General features: G+C 44.9%; 1 protein-coding gene across 1 annotated transcript in view; it reads right to left on the minus strand.

The window, feature by feature from the left end:
• Nucleotides 1–456: 456 nt before the first annotated feature.
• st6galnac3 (ST6 (alpha-N-acetyl-neuraminyl-2,3-beta-galactosyl-1,3)-N-acetylgalactosaminide alpha-2,6-sialyltransferase 3) overlaps nt 457–18,514 on the minus strand; it is a 56,880-nt gene continuing 38,822 nt past the window's right edge. Inside the window, exons 4-5 of the mRNA XM_062403859.1 lie at nt 7,921–8,028; nt 457–5,211 (exon numbers count right to left, since the gene is read on the minus strand). Of these exons, the coding sequence (XP_062259843.1) occupies nt 5,022–5,211; nt 7,921–8,028 (298 nt within the window). The 3' untranslated portion in view covers nt 457–5,021. The remainder of the gene's footprint in view (nt 5,212–7,920; nt 8,029–18,514) is intronic.

The raw sequence follows: 18,514 nt of genomic DNA on the forward strand, positions 1-18,514 counted from the left end.
TCTACAGTCGACTCACATCATTCGTGTGTTTTTGGAGCTTGACCTTGGATAGAAATTTATAAAAGTAGCAAAGTGAAAAGCTGGAGCGACCCCTTTTAATTCTTTATCATGTCTGTAGCATAAAAGCCATGGATGTAGGTATTATTATTTCAAACCGGTGTTTATTTATGCAGAGGTTACATAAAAAGCTCCAAACTCCGTGGAGCTGCGTGAAGTCGGCTCATGGCTGCTGCTCCACCGATGTTTGAAGAATCTCATGAGACCCCAGATTGGAGAGGACAGCTCAGCTCGAGCTCCGTTTACATAACGTGAGCACATCTCACAGGACGCTGCTTTCTCTAACTCGTTTAGAAAGGGACTTGATCACATGAAGGGCTTTCAGGTTTTCTTTAATCCCCACAGTGAGTAAAAGACACAGGAGACAGAATCCACATCTGTAAAAAACAGTCACATCTATACGGAACAACACATTTAATCACTATTTGTTTCGACAGAACGTTTACATTTCAATAACCTGCAACGATCCATGCAGCTTTTGGATGTTTAATTTTTCCACCAATAAAAAAGGAGCTTGTTAGACGTGTTAGCAAAAAAACTACTTATCTGATAGTTTATAACAACCTCGGTGTTATATTACATTCTTTGTAACTCAAACACACCCAAAGTTACAGGTTTCACAAGGACACTTGACCAGAACACAACAGAGGAAAGTGATTCACGACACAAATGATAATAGTAAGACATGCACACGGGAGAAAACGGAACAAAGTTCTCGATGCAAGAAAACAGTTTGAGACATTTGAAACAAAAATGGCAACAAGTAGGAGAGTCGGGGGGAACGAGTCAAACGGGACCTGAAAGGTTTTCGATCTGGAGTCAGACAATCGAAACTCGCCGGCTCCAAATTAGCTCGACTGATCACAGCAGGAAAAAGAGCTGAAGCAACGAGGGCATTTGAAAAAACTGTGAAATCGTTTCCACTGTCCTTGAGTTCCAGAAGTTCCAGTAACAGTCTCTGTTTTAAGTGAAGCGACCTTCAAACAGATGGAGCTCGTTCCACCTCGGTTCCCAAGCAGCTACGGAGACGCTGCATTCAGGAGGGACAGAGTAAAGTTTGCTTCCGAGGGTTGAGAGGCTGAAACCAGCTTCAGAGCTCGGAGCATGAGATGAGATCATTTAATGATCAGTACAAAGTGTGAGTGGAAACAGAACAAGACAAAATCTGAGATTCACAACAATTCAAAACATGTTAAACGAGACATTTGATGCTTTTTCAGGCGTTTAGTGAATATAAACTTGTCTAAAAACGTTAAAGGTTGACCAATCACAAACAGACGGGGCCAGCTGACCAATCAGAGCAGAGTGGGCTTCATCAGGAGGGGTGGGGGGGGCTTTAAAGAGACAGGAGCGTGTTTGAGACAGAGGCTGAAAAGAGGAGCTGCAGCCTTGTGAGCAACGTGATGTGTTTTCTGAACATAAGAGCATGAAAACCTTCTCAAGGAATAACATGAACATTATGAAACTGACAATGAGCAGAATATGTTTCCTTTGAAGAAATAGTTTGATGTTTTTAGGAATATAATTATGGCTGTTCACACGTTTACTTTGAATAATCAATTATCCCTGTGAGTGTGAACTGAGACGGAGGCAAAAAAGGATATTTTCCATTTGAAAGAATGATTGTTAAGTTCCAGCAGATATTTTCTACTACTAAAGGAATAATATGACAATTTTAAATGTACACTTAATCAATTTTTGGTAGAAAGTTATATGTGAGGATTGATGATAACATTCATACGTCTGTAAGTTTGTTATGATGCTGGCACCGGTTAGCTTAGCTTACACACACACACACACACACACACACACAGTTCCCAACCGGGTGTCACAGAGCGAATGTGTGAAACATGAATGATTCATGGCAGCGTACACGAGAAGGCGTATCCACCTTAATATCCACTGTAACACATTCCCGCAGTGTGTTCTGAGAACAATGGGAGTTGTTTGTTGATCAGAAATTAAGTGAGTGTGCCTGAAGCAGCAGAATGTGTTGGCAACACACAACCTGCAGCAGAATGTGGAAGCTGCACACAAAGCACTGCATCGACAAAAAAGAACAACAAAAAACAGCAACCATCATTTAACACGACAAAAAGAAGAGCATGAACAGAGGGAACACAGTGCTCTTATTCCAGTTGTGAGTTCAACAGTTAACACATTAAACAAATCGGATCAAATGTTTCTTCACGCAATCGTTCATTTCTTCTGCTGGTGTGTGCCGGTGGCTTCTCTGTACAGTGAGAGGTAAAAGCTGATCGGTGGGAAGCTGCCAGACGACTGCACAATCACAGGCTGAGGGGAAATGTGTGTGAAAAGTGTGTAGAATGTGTAGCAGGTTGTGTGAGTTCACGTGTCAGTCTCCTCAGGTATCGTTTCAAACTCTTCCCTGAGACCCGGCTCGGATCGTCAGGCTTCCTGGACACGAGAGAAATAACTGTGTGAGAAGCTTCAGCTTTGCATCCATCATGTGGTCGGATACCTTGATCCTGGGACCGAACACATCTCCAGCGTGCACGTCGTCCCAGAGGAGATCCGACCCCGTGACCCCGCGACGTGTAACGGCCAACTCCGATCTGCCGAGCGACACCGGGGGGGAATTTAAAACAGGACGTTTTACATTTTGCTGATGCTCCTGTCAGCCGGGTCGACTCTCAGCGAGCGACAAGGTGACACCAGGACGGACGGGTGTCGAGTTGTGAGTCGGTCGGAGAGTCTATCAGGGTTGTGTCGCTGGAGAAAAACAGATTTTTTTCTGCTCTTGATTTTGAAAGATGTCAAAAACGTTTCTAAATATGCAGCAGACACACAAAACTCCAGTGAGCACGACTCCGGTGACGTTCAGGTCAGTGCGTCGAGACGTCTGAGCTAAAACTAGACTAAATGTGTTTGAAGTGAGCAGCTTCATCTGAGTCTTTATATTGTGTGTCTGTGAGGAGTTTGCTCAGTTGTCATCGAGATGCATATTGATATGTATGCTCCATGCATATCAATTTAACAACGTCTGCAAAGTGCACGCAGATGTTCAATCTTGACAAGAAGGAAAAAAAGCAGCTTGACAAAACTGTTCCAACTAAATTTGCTCTAAATGTTTAAAATTAGGAAATAAACAAACTCAGAAAGTCAAACTGCACAGTTTTTCCATCTGTAGCTGTAAAATCCATCGAGATTCGGTAAAGTGGAAATAATATTAGTAATTAATTAATATCAGACACAATACTTTTCTGCACTGACAAGTTTTATGTTCAGATGTCCAAACTGATTTTAAACATTATATCTCACTGCGTAGGTCGGATCACTCTGAAATGTGAAGTGTAACTAAATGTAAAAACAACTTTTGTCAAACATTTGTTTCTGATGAAGATGAACCTTCGTGTTTTAATTTACCCACAATGCTTCATACCTTCTGTCCTTTAACTCACTCAAATCAGTGCTTACAGAGAAATGTGTGTGTGGAGGTTAATTAGTGCAGAGTGAGACGGTGAAGCTCAGCCGCAGCACATCACAGTCCTCAGGGACCCTGTGCATCACGTCGGCTCATTAAGAAGTCGTTGAATAGTTCCGGTCCTTCCCTCCGAGCGGGACACTAATCACAGGAACGAGAGGGAGACACGGACGCAGCCTGAGCCTCTCAGCCACCAGACAACCTGCACACCTCAGCACTTCAAAGATGATTCTTCACTGTCCTGGAACAGACGCATTCAAATGCTAAACAGCCGGAGCCGGAGCCACGCTCGCTGTGTCCGGAGACAAAGGGGACGATGTGTTCACAAAGAGGCACGAAGCTGGACGAGGAGATGAGCGAGACACCGGCGTGTGGACACCTTCTCCCGTCCCCCACACAAACTGCAGAGTATATTACAGGCACAAAATGATAATGCAATGCAATTAACTTCGAATTGTTCCACCGCACACATTAATCTCTCCCTCAGCAGGGTCACAAATGACTTTCCTCCCTCCGGAAGGATGGGCTTTCTAATTGCACGTGGCTCTACATGCTGTGATGGTCGCTCTGTCAGTGGTACGCTCACTTAGCAAGCGCCGGGGACTCGTCCCTAGTGCGGAATAAATAAGAAAAACCATCTGGACATCAAGTTAACGCCAAAACATGTCTCTTGAAATGCAATTTTCACAGCATTGTATAAAAAAGCTGACATCTTGAAGCTGTGCGAGTCGAGACACAGCGAAAAGCAGATTTACATCCACACCTCGGTTTCACCTTCGGAGTACGACTGAACTCTGGATTTATCTTTTTCAAATGACCTTGTTTTGTCGAAGCGTCTTCAAATGAAGCGGAGAGAATGAAAACTGACAGACAATCTGCTCTCCATACTCCCTCAGTCAGAGATGAAGGCCTGTGTTATACTGGTTATAGATTAATTACAGCCTGACAGGAGAGCGTCACCCAGAGGAGACAGAGCGGCCGAGCTCGTCAGACCTCGACGGGACTCAGATCCTCTTCCACCAGCGTCCTGCAGAAAGAAAATGTAAATGCAGCATTTGCCTGAGGACATCTGAGCTGCCGAGGACACTGGGAGTTGAAGGATGGTTGTTTCTTCTTCATGCTGGTTTTCTTTTCTTTTTGGAGTTAGTCTTGGAGCGATCCTTTGCTGAACTCACAGAGCAGCGAATGGATCGATTAGTCAGCGCAGAGCTGCTGTGCTCCTCCCTCAGCTCTCAGCTGCAGGAGAAAAGGACTAAATGTTCAAGAAGCAGGAGATGTGATTTCTCTGTCGGACCTCAAATCGGTCAAACACAAGAAGAGTCTGGGTTGAGGAGGCACCACCGTAAACCAGTCAGCCCTGAACAAAACGCTTTGAGAAAGATATGGAGTGAACGAAGTGCTGAATTTGATATTTGTGCCCATTAGGAAACTTGCTCTCTGTCGGTGTAGAGACTCAGTCGGTCTTTGACGACGATGCTGATGATGAAGATGCTGGATCTCCCTGCTGGTTCAGCCCGGGTCACGACAGCTGCCACGGTGGGTTGAAGAACTTGATGGCGTGAGGCTTGGCCCACTTGGCGAACACCGATTTCTCAGTGATGAAGCGGTGTCCTCCGTAGGGGGCGCTCTCGTGGAGCACGTACTCTGCACACTCGTCCCGGCTGCCGGCCTCGTAGTAGTGATAGGGAACCTTCCTGTAACCCTCCGTCCTACAGGGGAGAGAGCAGAGGAGAGAAAGGTTCATATCCCAGTCATCATTCTAACTCATTTGAACATATTCTATCCATCCGTTACCTATAACTAGTCAATTAAGAGTTTCCAATTAACCTAACCCAGATCTACATGTCTTTGGACTATGGGAGAAAATCATAGAACCCAGAGAAAACCTCCCGAGACACGGGGAGAACAAGCAAACCTTGGTTATTACCTGTGAAAAGTTCTCTACCACAGCAGGGTTTGTCAATTAGAAGCTGCTGCTGGTGACCAGTGTTCAATAAACACTCCTTTGACCAAATTTCACTTATTTATAAAACATCGAGATGAGATTCAGTTCTATTCGGAGCCAAAGTGAGTAATGATCAGTCGTAGAGTTATCTCCACTCGGACCTGAACTTCATGAGTCGCTCTGTTTACAGTTTGAATCCTCCAACCATTAAATAACAACATGGTATCGATAAAACCAGGTGCAGTGGAACAGATTCGTTCTGTATTTTGTGTTTGCTTTCTAATAGCGAGTGACGGCTTTATGAGAGAACGAGTCTAGAAACAATTTCACTGGCAGAATGAACACATGGAGAAAGAGAGAGAGAGGCAGAGCAGCAGCCGGTAAGTCCACAGAGAGAGAGAGAGAGAGAGAGAGAGGCAGAGCAGCAGCCGGTGAGTCCACAGAGAGAGAGAGGCAGAGCAGCAGCCGGTGAGTCCACAGAGAGAAAGAGGCAGAGCAGCAGCCAGTGAGTCCACAGAGAGAGAGAGAGAGAGAGAGAGGCAGAGCAGCAGCCGGTGAGTCCACAGAGAGAGAGAGAGGCAGAGCAGCAGCCGGTGAGTCCAAAGAGAGAGAGAGGCAGAGCAGCAGCCAGTGAGTCCACAGAGAGAGAGAGAGAGAGAGGCAGAGCAGCAGCCGGTGAGTCCACAGAGAGAAAGAGGCAGAGCAGCAGCCGGTGAGTCCACAGAGAGACGGTGGCAGAGCAGCAGCCAGTGAGTCCAAAGAGAGAGAGGCAGAGCAGCAGCCGGTTAGTCCACAGAGAGAGAGAGGCAGAGCAGCAGCTGGTGAGTCCACAGAGAGAGAGGCAGAGCAGCAGCCAGTGAGTCCACAGAGAGAGAGAGGCAGAGCAGCAGCCAGTGAGTCCACAGAGAGAGAGAGAGAGAGAGGCAGAGCAGCAGCCGGTGAGTCCACAGAGAGAGAGAGGCAGAGCAGCAGCCAGTGAGTCCACAGAGAGAGAGAGGCAGAGCAGCAGCCGGTTAGTCCACAGAGAGAAAGAGGCAGAGCAGCAGCCGGTGAGTCCACAGAGAGAGAGAGGCAGAGCAGCAGCCGGTGAGTCCACAGAGAGAGAGAGGCAGAGCAGCAGCCGGTGAGTCCACAGAGAGAGAGAGGCAGAGCAGCAGCCGGTGAGTCCACAGAGAGAGAGAGGCAGAGCAGCAGCCAGTGAGTCCACAGAGAGAAAGAGGCAGAGCAGCAGCCGGTGAGTCCACAGAGAGAGAGAGGCAGAGCAGCAGCCAGTGAGTCCACAGAGAGAGAGGCAGAGCAGCAGCCGGTGAGTCCACAGAGAGAGAGAGGCAGAGCAGCAGCCGGTGAGTCCACAGAGAGACGGTGGCTCAGTGCCAGTGAACGACGCCGCACAGCTCTGCCGCTGCCGCTCGTCCCCCGGTGTCACACGGCTCTGTGCACCAACACTAACAAATAAATTCAATTTCCCTCGTCTGCACCTGTTGAAGTCCCATTACCGCTCAATCGCTGAGGTCAATTCGGACTAAAGCTTCGAACATCATCACACAAAACATCACTTCTTCTCGTTGTGCCGGAGCAATCGACTGCCAACACTACTTTGTGTGACACTAAATTGTCCATTTGGAAACTCAGGGGAACTCGATATCCTCCGGTCGCACACGGAAAGGAAGTGAGTGACAGGGGGAGAGAGAGAGAGCGAGGAGGCCTTAACTGCCTCACTGAATTATAAAATCCTCTGCGCTGCTTGAATTATCACTCTCTCTCTCTCTCTCTCTCTCTCGGGGGGCCATGTGTCGTGGGCAGTTTTTTATTCCAGCTCCTGCATGGGGAGCACGGGGGGGGGGGGGGGGGGGGGGGGTTAAAAGGCTGGATCTTCACCAGGCTTTAGGTAGAAGCGTTGGATTCAGGGGATTGAGGAGCTGAGAGAGCGGAGGGCAGACGCAGGGAGGGGGGGAAAGAGGGAGGAGCCCATCAAGGCCGAGACGACTGACTGAGCAGCCGTGAGCACAGCAACAGCATCTTGTTTGTCATCCCCCCCGCAGCCTCTCAGCCAGACTGTAATCACTCAGCCAGGAGTCAGAAGGAAGGTGACAGGCCGACGTACAAATAAAACTTTGCTCAGACGGGGAATTGGGTTCAGCGGCGGCAGCGGAGACTCTGCAGCCTGCTGGGTGATCGAGGCGGGAGCACCTAATGGTATTCACGGCACAGAGAACCCAGTATGGATTTCAGCATTGGAAATTCAGCCATTAAATCCAAATGGAGGCAGTGGAAATATATTCCAACAGGGTCGTCCGCGGTTATGGGAGGCTGTGATTGGCCACGGCTGCAATGAATGTGAATCTAGCCTCCAAGATTGTGTGGGCATATCTGCATTTTTAATCCCGACATGGGAGGGAGCAGGAATCAGGGCGGTGGGGGGGTGTGAGCGGAGATGTGGGGGGTGGTGGGGGGGTGATGGTTGGTGTCTTACTTGCAGTAGGTGTCATTTATCATGCCGTAGATATGGATCTCTTTGCACATGTCCATGGCGAGGATGAGGGTGAACCAGCCGGTGCTGAGGTAGGAGCCGGACTGGATCCTGAAAACACACACAAATGCAGAAGTTTTAATGTGACATCACACAGTGTATTGTTATAACTATTATACAACGTGATGATCGGGCAACAGCCTCAAAATAACCTCAGTGGGTTTAAAGGATGACAGAACGATGACTGTGAGATAGGTAAACGTTTGTCTTTCTGTTTGAACTCTTCTAGAAATCGCTGTTCAGTTGGAAACGTCCACATGACTCCAGAGTTTAAGAGCTGCAGGTTTAGTTTCAAAACTTCAGGGCTGCCTTCAGGACGTAGCTTTCTCTGATTGCTCAAGCTGCTCCACAGCAGTTGAACAAACAGCTGCTCACCTGTTCTTTCATAGTTAAGCTTGATCGGAGAATCAGTTGTTGTCATGAGTCCCAGGCGCTACAGCTACAAAGCACCGGTCACCATCGATATCGACAGTTTTTAAAACCAGATTCCACCCGGCACACCCTTGAGCCTTTACCAACACACGTACCAAGTTAGACCCTGATGAAATGATCGTCTCTCAGGACAGATGAGCCGCAGACAGACAGAGATTTTCCTCAAGAACATTGAGACGATCATCAGAAACACAAACCAGGCGTCTTCCAGTTTGTCTAATTTACAGAACCCACTTACGATTGTGAACATTAATAATTCAAGAGGCCGTGTGCATGGAGGAAACTTCCCTCCTCGATATGAGAGAGAAACATTTCACTGGGCTGGTGAACAGCTCACCACAACAAGCCAACAGCAGCATGTTATCCCCAGTGAACGGTGCAGGAACCCAGTAGGCCAATCAATGAGAACATGTTTAATCCTTTCATCAGCCTCAGACTCGTGGTGTTTCAGTTTTATGACCTATCAAAGTGAAACAAACACAAGCTTTGATCGTCTACACAACACGCCGCTGGGAGACGCATCAAGAAAACTGGACTTGTAGCTTCTGAAGTGGGTCATAAAGCCCCCCCCCCCAAGCCCCCGCAGAGCAGAGGGCCCCTCACTCCCCAAGGGCCCTGCCTCTAAGTAATAAAAAGAAAACTATCAGGAGCCGGAGCCTCAGACCTGGTATTAATAACAGAGTGTGCACAGCATGACTCTGATAATGATGCAGGGAGAGAAGTGACAGTGTGGTGCAGTATCGACATGTAGAGATTATGAAGGAACACACAGGAGCCACGTAAAACTATTATATCGACTGGTATTTAACTGGAAGATTAAAAACATTTACAAAACCATTACATATGAATTAGGGATGCAGCGAGTGATTGGTTTCATTATCGACCTGCAGTTTATCTGGTTAACTGATGGTTTTGTCTATAGAGGGGGGGGGGGCTGTGACCGTTTCCCACGGTGGAGGATTGTTCACACCGACTGTTTCATTCAACCAACACAAACCTTTAGATGCTATAGATTTATGATCATATGAAATAAAAACACCATAAAACAACACATTAACTTGAAAGTGACAAATAATTAGATCAGTTTAGCTAAAGCTCTAAAATGAATCTAAGCTACATATAAACAAAATATCACACTTTCTATTTATCTGTGTTTTATAATATTTAAAGAGTCAAAACCCAAATGGATTATATTTTAAACTTAACATATTAACCATCAGTTAATTGGTCAAAATTAATAAAAAGGGAAGATCAGTTATCAACCTATGTAAATTGTTTGTTTAATTTCTGAATTAACTGAAACCTATTTGGACAGGAAACCATTAGAAACATCAAAAGTAGTGAATTGTAATTTTAGAAAAATAAATGAATTGCTAGGCCTCAATGCTCCTCCATATAAAAGATGACCCCCCCCCCCCCAAAAAAAATCCACAGTATTTCCCAGAAACAGCAAACCAAAGAAACTGCAATGAGGTGTAAATCCTGTCTGTCACTGTGGGAAGTACCATGGACAGCTCCTGACTTGCTGCCGGCCCCAGGATCAGCACCTTGGACAGCGGTCAACATAAACACTTGCTTCAGATCATCTAAATAAACATTTTAGACTTTTTGATTTCACCCAGATTTATCTTCTGACCAATGAAGGTTGTCGTCATAGCCATAGAGAAGACTTCAGAGCTATACAGTGAACTCACATTAACTTGAGCACAAATATCTGTTTCCCACAGTTGTGAGGTAAATCCATTTTATTTCATTTTGATAACAAATAAGGTGAGAATAGACCTTCTGGGTTTGAACCCATGTTCTCCTCATGCCCATGTGGGATTTCTCTGGGTAAACAAACTGGAGATTCTACATTGCAGTGGGTGTGAAAGTGAATGTTTGTTCTTTCTGTACCACTGGCGATCCGTCCATGTTGTCCTCCAGCTCTCACGCTGTGTCAGCTTGTCTTTAGAGGACAAGCTTCATGGTTAATGGGCGGATGTATGAATCACAAATAATTAACCATAAACTTCTGTCTCATCGGCTGAAAGCAGAAAGATTGATGCAGGTTTGAACAACTGAAGGTTAATTTCAGACCGTTGCTCAGTCCAGATGCTCATGGTTCAACTCTCCTAATCACTGAGGAGCGTCTCCTCTACATTCCTCATTGTGTGTGTGTTGTGTCTCCTCGACATTCCTCATTGTGTGTGTTGTGTAGCAGAGATGATGGAGAAGACACCTCATTTCTAGCCTCTTGTCAAATGACCATTAATACCAGTTTTTCAATTTACATACAATTAAGAATTATGATTATCAGCGATTATGAGCATGAATCTAATGAAAGCAAAGATAAAAAGATGGCGGGGGGGGTGTATGAATGGATTAATGAATTTGCTTTAACTTCTGTGTCTAAAATATTGCAAGCCTATAATTAAAATGACCCGATAGCAGCTGTAATTTATGACAACAACACGTGCAGAAGATTCAAAACCGAAAAGTGAAGAAGAGAAATTAGTTCTCAATATATTTAATGTGGTTTGATTTATTTATGTGTCTTCAAAAACCCATTTTTCCTTAAGATGCGATGATTAAAACATGATCCACGGACGGTGAAACCCAAGACGGATAAAAACAGAAATAAAATCTTTAAAATGCAATAAAAGTTACAGCAACATGAGGCCATCAAAACAGACTCAGATCTGCTTTCATTTCAAATTCCTCTCGTTACAGTTTTCAATCTCACCAGTACTGACATCACTCAGTAGGCCAACAACTTAAATGCCACAAAAAAGTCTAAACATTGCATTCACCGGGTTCACACACACACACACAAACACGCACACACACACACACACACACACGATGTTGCTCTGACCTCTTTGAATTTATTCCAGAGTTGCTGCAAATTTTATGCAAACACATGCGTCGTGAAAGCAAACGGGTCAAATTCAAACATAGGAGAAGAATCATTTACACACTGACGGTTCCACGCTCGTGTCTCTGCTGCTGTTCAACAACGAGCAGCTGCAGAAGGAACCTCTTGTTCAAGGACACTGGGACGAAGCTGGTTATCGAACCAGGGAACTTTGTGAGGACGGACCGTCTCTCGAACCACACGAGCACCTTGATGCTGCTGCTGCTCTTCCTTGTGAAGTACGTCTGTCTCCGGTGCTCAGCAGTAATCACTGTATCTGCTCTGCATTCTAAGACACCGGTCAAGTGGTGTCCTCCTGTCCTTTTTTTCAAAGCTGATGGAGTCTGAGAGGTGGTGCTTTTTTTGTATTTTCACCACCGCAAAAGGAGGTTGTGTTCCTCTGTGTTTGTTCGTTGGTTTTCAGGATTACAAAAAAAACTACTAGATGGATTACAATGGAATCTAGGGGCAGGATTTTGGAAAGGAAAGAAACCAGAAGATTTTGGTGCAGGATCCAGGATTTCTTTCCACTTTCTTCAACATCTTTGTGTTCCTCCTAAAAAATCATAAAAACCTCCTGCACACTTGCACCATATGGCTGACAAACAGTTTGATACTACAGGACATTAAAGCATTTAACAGCTAAAGACACGTTTTACCTCAGGACCTAAAAAGTAGAGTCACAGTTGGACAAGAATTCAAATCGATGTTAAATACGTGTAGATGTTGTTCTTACAATTAAATATAAGTATTAAGAGCGAAATATTCTTTATGATTTGGTCTGTTCCTACATTGGTTGTGTATCTCCAGTAGGACATTAACATGACCACACTGGGACAACCAGAAATTAATTTAGAATCCAATCAGCAAACTAAAAACTTCACTACTTTTAAATGTTTGATTAAGGCTTCAAGGGTTCTTTGGCTTTTGAGTTTGGATGGACCAGTAAACACACACACACACACACACACACACACACACACACACACACACACACACACACACTGGGGCCACGGGGAGGCAAAATTTCCGAAACTACAATTTGTCGTAATAAGGGAGCGGAGGGGCACAGGCGGGAAATGGCACATTATCGCTGATACACAGCTCGGCAGCTCTCAGCTGTCAGAGCTGTCAACACATCACTATTACCTTGCATTATTCATTAGCCATTTGCCACGCTAACAGCAGACACCCAGGCTCTTACACACACACGCACACACACACACAAACACAGATACACACACACATATCTACACAAACATCCCCAGTGGAGAGCTGAATGTCCTGGAGCAGAAAAGCTTGCTGGAGTAAATAAAAGTGGGCGGGACCTGCTGACCTGATAACCAACATCTCAACGCAGGAAGTGGACGTGGAGAGAACGACGACAGGCGTCGAGGACGGGGAACAGAAGACGTGTTTACCTACAGGAAAATTACAATGGGAACACGTTTGTAGAAAAGGGACGTTGTTATTGTGTGGCCAATTTAAAAGAGAGATAAGGCAGCGGGGAGAAGCTGCTCCGGCAGGCGGTGAATAACAACCAGGGCCCGAGGACAAAGGGAATGCAATTTGCTTGTTTTATTAAAGCAGAAAAAACAGCTTTTTACTCAGAGACGGCAAACAAAGGTGTCATGAGGTCTCGCACGGCGCAGCCTGGCTTCTTTCCACCGAGCCTGTTATAGTCCCCGCTGCCACAGCCTGCTTGAAAAATAAAACAAAATAAATTGTGTTTGGGCTCAAAAACCGAGCTGGATAAGAAAAAAAGAAAAAAGACCAGAAGGCGAGAAACAGAGAAACAGACTGTAAAAAGCTCGGATCAATCCCTGTTATTGCTCCTTGCTACACGAGCCGGAGACAAGTGAGGCGGGAGTGATTGGGACTGACATGCTCGGCTGCTGCGGTGCTGGGAAGTGAAGGGTGTTTGAGAAATGAAGTCAGACGCTCTGAGAGGGGTCTAAGTAAATAATCCCCCGAGTCTGACTGAGCTGGAGCTTGTTGTGCTTTACCTGCCGAGCGCCAGAGGCTAAAGAGCCGTGGAGAACTGGCCCTGGATCAGCCAGAGTCTCTGCTGCAGACGAAACTGTTCAATAATTCGCTCTTGACATTCACAGCAGGTCAGCCGCTCACATGTGTGTGTTAGTGTGTAAGAAACTCAACCCTGACGAGTGTATCAGTTGATCTTCACTTTACGATGCCTCTGCAGCTGCACAAATATGAAACGACGCCTATTAATAACAACTAGTGGATAGTAAGTCGACTCGGATGTGTCGTTGTATGTAAGACAAAAGTAAACGATGACGTCATAGAAAGATATGCACGTTTTTTCCATAAAATCAGTAAGACACCAGCATGTTAGTGTTTGATCAGAAACAGTTAAAAACTAAACCTTTTACATTTTGTCCCTCATCTGCTTTTTTGCAGAGGCCCCAGAATAAAAAGGTTGATACCAATGACTGTGTGTAAAGATGGATGACTCGTCTCCTCCCACTTAACAGAATCAAAGCCAAAATATCTAACGGCTGCCATTTTGTGCTGGTGACATCAAGATTGAGTCGAAACACAAGCTCAACCCAATCGCAGGTCAGTCTCAGCTGTCAATCATGACGTCTCAATCAGTTTCTTATATCATCGAATAACTTCGTACGACCTGAAAAACATAAAGTTGATGTGTTGTTTGACTTTTAAGTTTGGTCCAGTCTACTAACATGGAGGAGGCCTGGTCTATGGTACTCTACACTGCAGGCAACCACATTGTCATTGAGGGATATCACTCACATATGTGTAGACTACAGCCAGCTAGGTTAGCTTAGCATAAAGAATGATGACAAGGGAAAACAGCTAGCCTGGCTCAGTCCTCTATCGCCACCTACTGACCCATCAGGATTCTGTAGACTGATGACTGGTGATGATTATCTCCACCTTCCGTGTGGTCTTGCTTCACTCTCGCTGCTCTGATCAGTGTCAGTCTAAGTCGCGGCACACAGATGTTTTCACTGAGGAAACTCTAATAAACACACAACAGACACACAACGCCAGACAGCAGCTGCTGAGCAGCAGGGTGGGGATCGGGGGGGGAGAAACAGAGATGAAATCAGAGAGAATATTGAACATAGATTTTATCTGGAGGACAAACACATAACTAATGAAAGCTAATGTGGCTCTAGATCTCTGGAAGTTTGTAGAATATTCACCACGTCAACTTTATTAGCTGACAATGTTTATGTTTCTCTCAAGTGGCCAAAAAGGATCATTTCATTCTGCTTTAGTTTCCGATTACTCCAGATTAAAAATCAATTATTCCTTTATTGAAAATTATTTAACACTCAATAAAAAAACTGGCAGAAGTCTTTATTTATTTAGGTTTCAAACGATCACAGTTTGAAGGATATGTTAACGACTGAACTTCATCACATATCTATTCTTTTTTTACTACAGCAAATCAATTAATTTCCAATTAACTCTTAAGCCTCACTTCTCTCTCCTGATTAATACTAAGTGAGTTGTGTTCAGCCTCTGCTTTGTTCCCTTAAAAAGCTGCTGAATCACTGGCTTATTACAAAGAAAGTCATTTTCACACGTTTAGATTCTACTTTTGCTTTACTTGCATTATAAAGTATAATTTATCCTTTAGCTCTAAGCATGACGTTGACATGTGGACTGTTGCCACCAGAGTTAAGTTTAATGTTAACTGGACACATGTGTGGATGTTTAAGCTGCCTGAGCCATTTCAGTATAAAGCTCAGGAACCGAAATAGTTTTGTATTTATCGTCCTTTTGGGAATTTTTGCTTTCACATCCCTACTTACAGGAGTTTTTAATGGTTTTAATGGTTCAATGTTCCTTCCATTACTCTTATTAATGCTGTTGTTCAATTGTGACAAATCCGAGCTGTACCTCCTTGTACATTCTTTCAGCTTCTGTCCTACATCCACTTACTTCAGCTTCAATCCAGCTCGAGCGTCTCCTCCCTTTTTAAGAAGACAGTGGACATGATATCAACCATCTCTCTCTCCTCCTTCTTCATCTGTTCCTCTTCTGTTCTGCCTCAAAGAAACTGCCAGTGGAGCAGAGCTCTAGTTGCACATTGTCTGATGTAACACACAAACCCTGGAACCACTGTCTTCAGAGTTGCTTCATTAGATTTTTTGCTTTCAAATTGATCTGAGCAACATGAACTTGCCTCCCTGCTTCTTTCATCCTCCAGATATGAGCACATTTAACTTTTAATTATATAAGATCAGGTCACCAGACAAGTCTTTACCATTTGTGGGCAGAGGCAGAACCAGCTTATGGGAGCCCTGGGACAAAACCAGTGACAAACTCCTGAGCGGAGCGTCGAGGAGAAAGCAGCTTTAAAAAAAACTAAATACATTTCTCCTTTTCACACGGAACACAGCAATTCATTTTAATGATTCAAATGAGCAACGCTGCTGTGTGAGCTCGCTGAAGCATTTCCTGATTCTGCCGAGAGCCAACATGAAGCATGGGGGGGTGGGGGGGTGGGGGGGGGACCTCTGCAACCCACGCCCCCGAAGACATTTGTCGTTCCTCAAGTCTGGTTGTGTTTACTTTTGCACCAGTATGTAAAACAATAATAAACCAGGCAGTAAAGATGCACAGTTCGTTTGAGCGATGTCACATCTGAGAGAAGCTCGATGTTAATTCCTTTGAGCTGCTGCTGTTGTTTTTGCTTTTCGCTCTGATGACTCTGACGTTCAGCTCCTGTCTTGCTCTTCAGTTTTAACCTACTTCATTAGTTCGACGTGTAGAATGGAAAACACATTTTAAACACACACACATTTGTGCAACTAACGTTATGAGGACATTGCATTGTCTTCCATTTCTTATGGGCAGTGATCCAAACCTTAACCAGGACCTCAGATGGAGATTTGAATCTGCTTATATCAGCCAGTGGTGAAGTAAACAGCGGCATTGACAATTTCTTAAATTTGCATCTTCTCCAGACGATGGTTTTACATACTTTACTGGAAACTGAGACAGATATCTGTGAAGCAGAAAAGCTCCAGTGATCTTCACGTTCCCTCTAACAGCACCTCGTGAATTCTGAAGCTTCGTTTCCAGACCAGACAAACAGGATCTGCAGCAGGATGCAGAATCTACCGGGTGAACACACACAACTTCTACGTTTAAGCTCTGTCACACTTTCACTTAAATTCCTCCGAAGGTTAAATTCAGTGCAGTGCCTCCTCTCAGAGCCGTTTCCTCTCAATGGAGTAAAACTGCCTCAGACTTCACTTCTGTTATGACTCCACAAAATAAAACATCTTTTATCGGTTTGTGTCCTGAGTTGGATTTTAAACCTGTTTTTCCGAAGTAGCCCCCGGTGACATTCTGCTGCTTTCTTTTATAAAATGGCAACAAAAGCTTTTTACTCTAACGTCACACAGAGGTCCAGGGCATCCAGAGAATCAGGTCACAGCAGCGAAAACTCAGTTCATTGAAGAGAAGTAAACGTCAACCAACGGATCCGCGGGTCTCAAGTTTTTAAACACAAGCAGAGAATTTTTAAAGATTTTTTAGGTTCTTTGGCTGATCTCTGTTAACGAGCTTTCTGCTTATGAATGCAGACACATCTGGGGGGGTGGGGGGGGGGGATTAGCAGTAGAAGGACCCGTTTACCTTTCCATCACCACCAGCCAGGGAGCAGTTTTTAATGGGATTGTTGGGACAAGTGGCCGATGTTGACCTGAGCAGCGGCTCCGGAGACAAATCCGTCGAGCAGCTTATACTTTTCTTCCCGAGCTCTGACTCCAGGAGCTGGATTTTCATCCCTGAACCGTGAGTGAGCGAGTTGTGATGTCACTAGCTCACTAAAGTCCTGACGCCTCGTTTTAGGCGACTTTCTGAATATGTGGGCTTTTCTCCATGGATTTAGCACTTTGAACACTTTTAGCACTTCTAACATATTGATGATTTATTTAAAAGCTTAATATAAAAGAAACGACAGGGATTTCTGTGCTTGAAATAAAGGAATGGAGATCTTACCCTTCCATCCATCCCGACAAAACATTTTCAAACATCGGAAAAGTCACTGGGAAGTCGGCACCACAGGATCCTTTCCATCCAGAGGAAATGCACGTGCTTATTTTAATTCTTTCTCTTTGTCTTCGACTTTGTGTTAAGTGTGTGAACCATTTGGTTTCCTTGAGGGTTTGAGACATTACAATCAATATCTTCATTCAGAAAAAATCCTTAACCTGCTTCTGCAGCGCTTTACTCAGCCTCAGTTATCGCCTTTATTTTAAAGGATCTTAAAAGGAGGTTCGTTCAATCGCTCTTCTTCTTCTTGTGATGAATAATGTATTCTTTTCTCAGGGATTAGTCATTCTTGCCTCCGTCCTTCGGGGCCTCGTGATATTGGATTTCTATTCCTCTCGGGAGTCTTTGTTTCTGGTTCAATATTCATTCAAATTTTCTCATTGTCAAATGTTTTTTTTCCTTCTTCTCTATTCTCCCGTTCACACTCGATCTCAAACACTTTTATCCCTTTCCCTCCACAATGTCAACTCTTCTTCTTCTTCTTCTCCTTCACCTCCTGCTCTGTTCATTCCTCTCTCTGTCGCTCTCTCTGTTCCGACCCTCTGCTCTCTGCCCTCCCCACTCCTCCCAGTTAACGGTCTCGCTGGCCTCAGAAAGCAGATGCCAGTATATACGAGAGGACGGAGGACAGACGGCTGGTGAAGGGATGGACAGAGAGGTTCTAACTCCCCGTGTGGAGGCAGACGCTCCAGCAAACAGCCGACAGCCGTGACACCGCACTCATACATCGCACTGTGGGTTTTGTAAAGTGAAGTATCGGCTGAATAATCCAGGGAACAGCGAGCTCTCTGCCGCCTCACTCAATCCGTGCTCCACTTTAGAGATGACGGAGACCAGGAGGGAGCAAACACAAAACTCGGTGCTGACACAACCGTGATACAATGAAAATAGGAGAATTCTATTCCCTCAAGTGTCCCGAAAAAATGTCAGAGCCTCAAAGTGAGCCGCGGCTGCTGATGATAAATTTATTCAGCAGGATTGTTGATGTTATTCAGGCTTTTTCTAAAGTGAGATCCCATTTCTATTCAGATATTATCCAATCTGGATATCAAATATTAGTCTGGCCACAATCTAGATTCTGTTCAGTCTGGTAACGTCTGATGTGTTTGATGAAATGATGAACCTGTCACCTTGTGCAGATGCTTCATG

This window comes from Platichthys flesus, chromosome 14, assembly GCF_949316205.1.
Source record: "Platichthys flesus chromosome 14, fPlaFle2.1, whole genome shotgun sequence".
NCBI classification, from domain to species: domain Eukaryota; kingdom Metazoa; phylum Chordata; class Actinopteri; order Pleuronectiformes; family Pleuronectidae; genus Platichthys; species Platichthys flesus.